Below are 7,493 nucleotides of genomic sequence, written 5' to 3' on the forward strand. Positions count from 1 at the left end.
TATATTTGAATGCATATCATATTAAGTAATATGTAGATAGTTTATCACTTATTTTCAAATTTTGTCTAAAAATTTTAATATTACTTAATTAATTCAGATGTTCTATTTTTTTTTCAAACGCATTTAAACATATTAAAGACCTGAACTCATTTAGTTTAACTGCTAAATTGGGTTATCAAACGTAAGCATAGGATTGAAGACCCAAGATTTAGAGGGCTTGGGTTCAAATATCTCCTCCCTCCCCCAGTACAAAAAAAAATATTTTTTTTTTTAAAAAAAAAGATATATGCTTAGAATGCTATCTTCCTGATATTCAGTTGGAAATGTGAGATATGTTAAGAAAATCAATGGGCTTCTATATTGAAGATCCGGCCTAGGCCTCATAAGGATCCTGGATCAGATCCATATTCGAATTCAAGTCAGAATGCTCAAGAAATTCGGTGCCAGATAGTTGAACTTCATACAGTAATTAACGTAATAGCCAAGTAAAAAAAAAATTAAAGAGTCAAGAAGCAAAAGTTAAAGGGAGAGGGCAATGAAATTTTATTCAAATTTAAGGGAGGGGTGGGGGGCACAAGAAAAAGATTTTCAATGAAATTTTCCAAAATTTCTTTGGGGCCAAAAGAAAATTCTAAAATTTTAGGGGAGGGAATGGTGGCTGCTCCTCTTGTCCCCATATTGGCTATGCTTTTTCGTTACTTTTGCGTATAATGTTAACGGCAGGGCTCAAATTTAACAAATACAAGAGTTAGAAGCGCCATATATCTAAAATTAAAATTTATGATGCAAAGGGAAAATCAACTACAAGTTAGCGGCTGCAAAGTGTAATTGGTCCTATGAGAAATTGCCAATGGAAAAGTTGGTCTTTTCCTACCTTTAAAGTTCCCGGGATAAATTCACTTTGTCTCCTCAAATTACACACAAAATTCCACTTCAATTCCTGAACTTCAAAATAGAAGATTTAAATCCCTAAACTAAAAATTTTGTCCTACTTAAATAAAATCCATGACATAATCCAAAAAATTGATGGTGTCTTAAGGACGTGGAGACACGCTTCATTAGTATGTATGTGGAATTGTTATAAACCAGAAAAGTAGGGATATAAATGAAAATTTACCCCATTTTCTCCCTTCCTTTTTTTTTATTTTTTAGTTTTCCTATTCTTCTTCTTCCGTCATCTGCCACCACTGATATCTCCAATCCTATTGCCACCATTATCGGGAATTCTCCAAAGGACAGAGTTTGCCTTTTCACAAGAGGAAATAAAGGAATAAATCTTGACTCATCGTAGTAATTTCGTCAGCTTGGAAATATCTGATTATCCAATTTCTGAGGTTCTCTTTTCCTCTATTTCTTCCCTGTGGTTTTAATGCTAATTTTCAATAGAGAAAACCTGAAACTAACAATAACCCAGATGCAAAACAAATCTAGAAAAGCCAAAAAATCCTAATGTCAATTGACCATCTAAATATCAAAATTTGTAATAAACCCAAATTCTTAGATCTAGAAAGCAGTCAAAAAGACAACAGTGCCAGGAAAAACTATTTGCATAGGCAGCAGTAGTGTACAGTGTACTCTTTCCCGACAACAACCACACAACTAAGAAGACCTCTATGAAACTGAAGGCATCTTGGATGATACATGAGGTGCTAAACATTTCACTCTCTACCCATCTAGAGCAAGAGCAAACGAGCTCTTGTTCATCTTTAAGGACCATAAAATAGAAGAAAAAATAGTGGAATACATTAAGTGCTTAGTCAGACACACATCTCTCAAATAACTTCCTTTTTTTCCCCCCTTTTTGTCATCAACTTCTTCATCCCAAGAATCTCTAACAAAATCTGGGGCATTTTCCTGATTAATCAAAGTGGTTGAGTTCCATGCATGATGCTATCGCTGTAGCTTCTGACCTTGACGTCAACGTCTTCGAGGGGTTGCCCTTGCTCCAAGAGAATATTAGACTGCCAAGGGAAGACTTCCAGGTCTATCCCTCAGTCTTGACAGTCGAATGCTACATCCTGTTTGTACGATGATGGCTTTTTTAGATGTATAACGGAAAGCTTGATGAATTATAAGACTATCTACTTTATTTTTAAGTAAAAAGGCAACCTTTTACTAATCAAGTATACACTTGATAATAGCAACATTATTTGACAAAATCCTAATTACAGGAAAGGCCTGTTTTTTTTATATATTTTTTTTGCCCATTCCATAATTTTTGTCTGATTTCCCTTCATAAGTAAACCCTAGATGCTTTGTACTCATTTGACAAAATAAAATAACATTAAAAGGAAAAAAGAAACAAATGCAAGGCAAAAACGTGAAACCCTTTGATATGTTGTTGATTCTCAAGTTTCCAAGTACTTCTATCTTATGCACTGCAGTAGTACTTTTTTTTCTTTAACTTTTGGTTTTTTTTTATTTTCCAAGAACTTACATTAGCCTGGCATGTGAACTCCTAATTCAAGAGCCATATAGAAGAACAATTCCCTATTCTTATCCTGGATGTGAAGCTAGTTCCTCTTGGTATTATTGTGCCAAATTCGTCCCATGACACAAACAAAAACCTCAAGGGATTTCCACGCACGTGATTAGTTACCTAACTATTATACAAAGGTTTCTATTTTTTCATTTTTGTAAGTCCATGTGTCATTGATCAAGATAAGAAAAGAATGGTTATAACTTGGTTGCAGCGTTAACTTCCAGCCAGTTGGAGCCTATCACAAAATGTACGAAAGGTTTCTATTTTCTCATTTTTGTAAGTCCATGTATCATTAATTGATCAAGATAAGAAAAGAATGGTTACAACTTGGTTGCAACGTTAACTTCCAGCCAATAGGAGCCTATCACAAAATTTACGAAACAGAATATGTAGCTATACAATTATAAAAACAAACTAGGGTTAAGTAGGGTATCACTAATGATTCTCTTGAAAAATAGGGTTGGTTAAAAAATATTCCTCTTAAGGCCTAACTAGTTTTGCACTTTATCCCTTAATGTTATTTTTTTTTTCACTTTACCTCCTAAATTGTTAGTCAATTCCTATATTGCATAATGGAAATATCAAAAAGATATTGATACTCCTAAGGGTTAATTACAATAAATCCCTTTAAGATATGGCCATTTTTGCACATTACCTTCTAATATCATTTTTCTCTTAATTTGTCTATTTGTCTCTAAAACGATTAGTTAATCTAAAAGTATATTTGATCCTTGGATAGTAGCTGTGTGTAAATGATTTAAACTATAAAGCGTATCTTTATTGAAAGATGCAAAGTGAAAAAATGATACCCTATATTAAGAAATTATAGAAATTTTCTACTCCCTACATATGTCTAAATTATAATGACTTTTCATGTTAGTGACGCCATAAAACAAATTTACGATTCTGAGATTTACAAAAAAAATGTTTGATGGAGTTGTTGACACAACTGCAATTTTTTTTGAGTAATGTTATTTGCACTTCCATTATCTCATTTTTATTTTGATGAGATCATATTATCCCTTTCCTAAATTCTTCTTCCTACCTGTGAGTTAACTTTACTAGATTTTTTCTTACATTTTAAAACCATAAATCGCCGCCTACATCCCGCCTACATCTTAAAACCGTAGCACAAGTTTTGCTACGGTGCTCCTGAGAATATGATATTATGAAACGTCTCAATTCATTGCCACAAATCGCCACCTTCCCTACATCCGCTGCCCATCTTCCTCGTACCAGTAGTTCTATTTTTTGTCCCCTGCCCGTCCTTTGCCTCCCGTAACTAGCCCCAGCACCTAACCCCTTATTTTTCTTCTACTTCAAAAGTTCGCAATTTCCTCATCTTTTCCCTCCAGACGTCCTTCACTGGGTTGGGCACTACCTCTTGCAATTGGGTTTTTTTTTTTTGTTCTCAATTTCCACTACTCATTCAATATAAATCAGTTTTAATTTAGTTAAGAGCTTTCTGGATATTTTTAAGAGCTTTCAATAAATAAACTTCAAGGAGAAAGCTGTCATATCAGTACAGCGGGAATGGAGGTTTAGGCTAATAGTGAGAAGGTGCAGCATCCAACAGGTTGCTGGTGCTTTTTATTCTCCTTATCTCAATAGTACCACTTTTTATTTGTTTAATCAGTCATGTAAAAATAATTATCATTATCTGCTGAAGTGGTGCCCTCAAGTTGAGGTCTCTGTAGTTAGGTTCAGTTGATTAATTCTTATAACTTCCAGTGTAAACTCATATGGTTTTGATTTAATCGTGATTTTTACACCAACTCAGCCGTATGAGTGACAAAATTTATGCTTAGACCAAATTTATACCATTTTACACTAAATATTGTAAGAGTTACATTACCCAGCAGAACTGAACTACAATTCAACTTGAGAGGCCTTGGATCAAATAATCTACTCGCACACAATCAAAATTAATTGCAAGAAAACTGCTGAAAATTCAACTCCATTTGACATTTCTAGGAGGAACTCGTAATAATAAATGAAGAAGTGCACCAGAACTCGAAAGTCGAAACTTGCAGCTCCAGAACACCCTATCATTCATCTCCCACCAGCAATTGGTACCATCATATGCTCCATTATGCTATGACTCTCAGTATGTATGCAGCTAGAATCACCACTGTCGATATATGCTTTTGTTGATTGCATACCAAGCAAGGAGGCCTCAGTGTCGGTGAAATCAATCTTAGAAACTTGAATTGGAGATTGCTTTGCTCTTATTTCCAATACCTCAAGTTCTCTTGCTATATTCTTCATAGATGGTCTATCATCACCTTTTATACTCAAGCAAGATTTCGCAATCATTGCAACTTCTTTCAAAAGCTCAATACTTACATCGAACATAATGTTGCGATCAAGAACCTGGACCAAGTGACCACTTTTCAGTGAAGAAATGAAGTAATTCGCAAGAAACTTCTCTTCCTCCACTCTATCCAATGATAATGCCTTCTCACTTGTCAGTAGCTCTATAAGAACTACCCCAAAGCTGTAAACATCACTTTTCTCTGTCAACAATCCTGTTAGCATGTACTCGGGGTCCAAGTAGCCAAATGTTCCTTGCACCATTGTAGATACTTGATTTTCATCTAAAGGAGCCAATTTTGATATTCCAAAGTCTGTGACTTTTGCAGTGTAGTTTTGATCTAGAAGTATGTTTGCCGATTTGATATCTCTATGGATAATCGGTGGTGAAGCTACTGAGTGCAAATATGAGAGAACTCCAGCAATTTCTGATGCTATTCTTAATCGGATATTCCAAGAAAGATGCTGTGATTTTGTTGTGCTGCTTAAATGCTCGGAGAGAGTACCATTGTCGATGAACTCATAAACAAGTAATGGCACTTCCGTCTCTAAGCAACATCCTAGAAGTTTAACGACATTTCTACTATTAACTTGGGAAAGCATAATCACCTCATTAATAAATTGATCAACTTGATTTTCGTTAACTTCTCTGGACCTCTTAATGGCAACAGTACAAGAATTATGGTCTACTAAGATTCCTTTGAAAACTGTGCCGTATCCTCCACGACCAATAATTCGAGTTTCCTCGAAATTATTGGTTGCCTTTCGTAGTTCTTCAAGAGTGAAAATTCTAGCAACATTTGTGTTTCTTCCTTCTTGAGCCAGTCGTTGCTGTAGCATTAATCCACCATTTTTCCGGAAAAACTCCTCCTTCAATCTGTTTTCCCTTCTTTTCCTCAATTCCAAACACAAATAAAAGCAGCAGAAAAGTAGAATTGCTGTGCCTATGCCAACACCTGTTGACAAATTTGACTGAAAAATTAGCAAATGATGAGATCTATCGGATGCTTTGCAGCTAAAGACTCTAATTTTGCAAGTGATTATCAAGTTTCATGTTCTTTCACTACCTGGTAAAGAAAAGAATTAGGTTTCTTTCTCTCTTATACTATGATTAGTTGCCATCTTAAACCAAATGGAACGGGTTTCAAGAAATCTTCATTTTGTTTTAATACTCTCATGATACAGCACATATTTATCACACCACTTAAGAGATGGTTCAATCCATAGTGATAAATTCTCCTTTGCTTCTCCAATCATTTCAAAGTGTAGACTAACCTGAAACAATCATAGACCAATTTATTTGGTCAGGACTGCAGCCATCTCCACCTCTCCCATCACCATGATACCCTTTGAGACAAGGACATGTGTAGTTGCCCAATGTGTTGTGACAAACACTATTCTTCGTACAATTGTGTAGAGTTGGATCTTGGCATTCATTAATATCTGTCGAATTCAATAAAAAATAGAAAGCAGAAGCATAATTTGAAATGTGAATTGAAACACACATATACATACTGGTTAATTAGACGAGTTTAACAAAATTTTCGCACATACCTTGGCAACCATCAGGGAGATATGGGTTGCCTTCGTATCCTTGATCGCAAGAACAACGGTATCCCAACCCCTTAAAAGGTTCGTAACAGTGACTGTTTTTACCAGAGCATGCATAAGAGGTCGTGTTTCTTTGGGCAACTTCACATGACCCCTCCTCAATGGTCCAATCCACCACGACGGGAAGACTTAAATCATTGCTTAAGTTGGTGAGGTTACTTGCAGAAAAATTGAAAGCCTTCTCTTCGACCACAAAAGCGTAGCTGCAAGGATTGAAATCCCACACCTTGGTGTGGTTATTAAGACTGGTCAAGCTCACATTAATATTCCATGCCCCTGGTGGGATATCAGTCTGGCAGCAACCGATGCCAGAACAAGAGCCATCAATTACATCTTCCTTATAATCACAGGAAGGGATACATCCAGTTGCGTAGCTCCGGTTTTGACCAAAGCCTTTAACTAAGGCCAAGGCATCACAGCCAACGACAATGAATTTATTAGCTGTACTACTGAAGGTAAAGCGTTTAGATAATCTCGTCCATGGTGAAATGTTGTCCAATAAACTTCCGTTTTTATCATAGCAATCAGATGCTATATCCTGCATAAGGTGTACCTGACCTTCCAGAGATATTTCTGTGACATCGACTGCGTTCTGCAGAACTGTTTGAGGGACAGAGGTTGAAGAGTTGGTGCAGTTGATAAAAAAATATTTGTTAAGGTAACAATCTTCCGTAATACCGAATGGAAATGGAATGCTTACATTTCCACAATGATCTTTGCAGCCGGGCATCGCTATAGGAAATGTTGGGGGTGTCAAAGTTGAAGCGGAAGAAAGCATTAAGGCAATTACCAAATGCAAGAGCATCGGTAAAATGAACCGATTGAAGCCCATTGGAATTGTTTTTCAAAGAGAGTTGCAAGTTTCCTTATACGGAAGAGAGTTGCAATTGTTAATTGTGCACTTCTAAGGACTTTATACTTACGATAGGGAAGACTTGGTTAGTAAACCCAAAGAAGGCCTACGCATTTTAAGATTGAAGCTTCTTCTGTAGACCCCAAATAGGGACGTTTTATAGGCATTCCAAGTAAAGGGAAGACTTAGCCAGTAAACGCACAAAAGGCCTACGCATTTTACCATTGAAACTTC

At 36.1% G+C, this 7,493-nt stretch overlaps 1 protein-coding gene across 1 annotated transcript; it reads right to left on the reverse strand.

The window, feature by feature from the left end:
• Positions 1-4,267: 4,267 nt before the first annotated feature.
• LOC140015685 (wall-associated receptor kinase 2-like) lies at positions 4,268-7,268 on the reverse strand. Its single transcript, XM_072068443.1, has 3 exons — positions 6,350-7,268; positions 6,071-6,238; positions 4,268-5,751 (listed from the first exon to the last, which is right to left on the reverse strand). Exons 1-3 carry the CDS (start codon positions 7,236-7,238, stop codon positions 4,535-4,537), a joined length of 2,274 nt encoding a protein of 757 aa, XP_071924544.1. The 5' UTR covers positions 7,239-7,268; the 3' UTR covers positions 4,268-4,534.
• Between the last annotated feature and the right edge of the window lie 225 nt (positions 7,269-7,493).

This window comes from Coffea arabica, chromosome 10c (assembly GCF_036785885.1).
Source record: "Coffea arabica cultivar ET-39 chromosome 10c, Coffea Arabica ET-39 HiFi, whole genome shotgun sequence".
NCBI classification, from domain to species: Eukaryota; Viridiplantae; Streptophyta; class Magnoliopsida; order Gentianales; family Rubiaceae; genus Coffea; species Coffea arabica.

Bases quoted from the DNA above. Each gene is read 5' to 3' on its own strand.
- LOC140015685 (XM_072068443.1), bottom strand. From the start codon at position 7,238: ATGGGCTTCAATCGGTTCATTTTACCGATGCTCTTGCATTTGGTAATT. The intron at 6,239-6,349 runs GTATGTGCGAAA...TGAATTCGACAG, and splicing joins TCTCCCTGATGGTTGCCAAG to ATATTAATGAATGCCAAGAT. The intron at 5,752-6,070 runs GTTAGTCTACAC...ATTTGTCAACAG, and splicing joins TTGGTCTATGATTGTTTCAG to GTGTTGGCATAGGCACAGCA.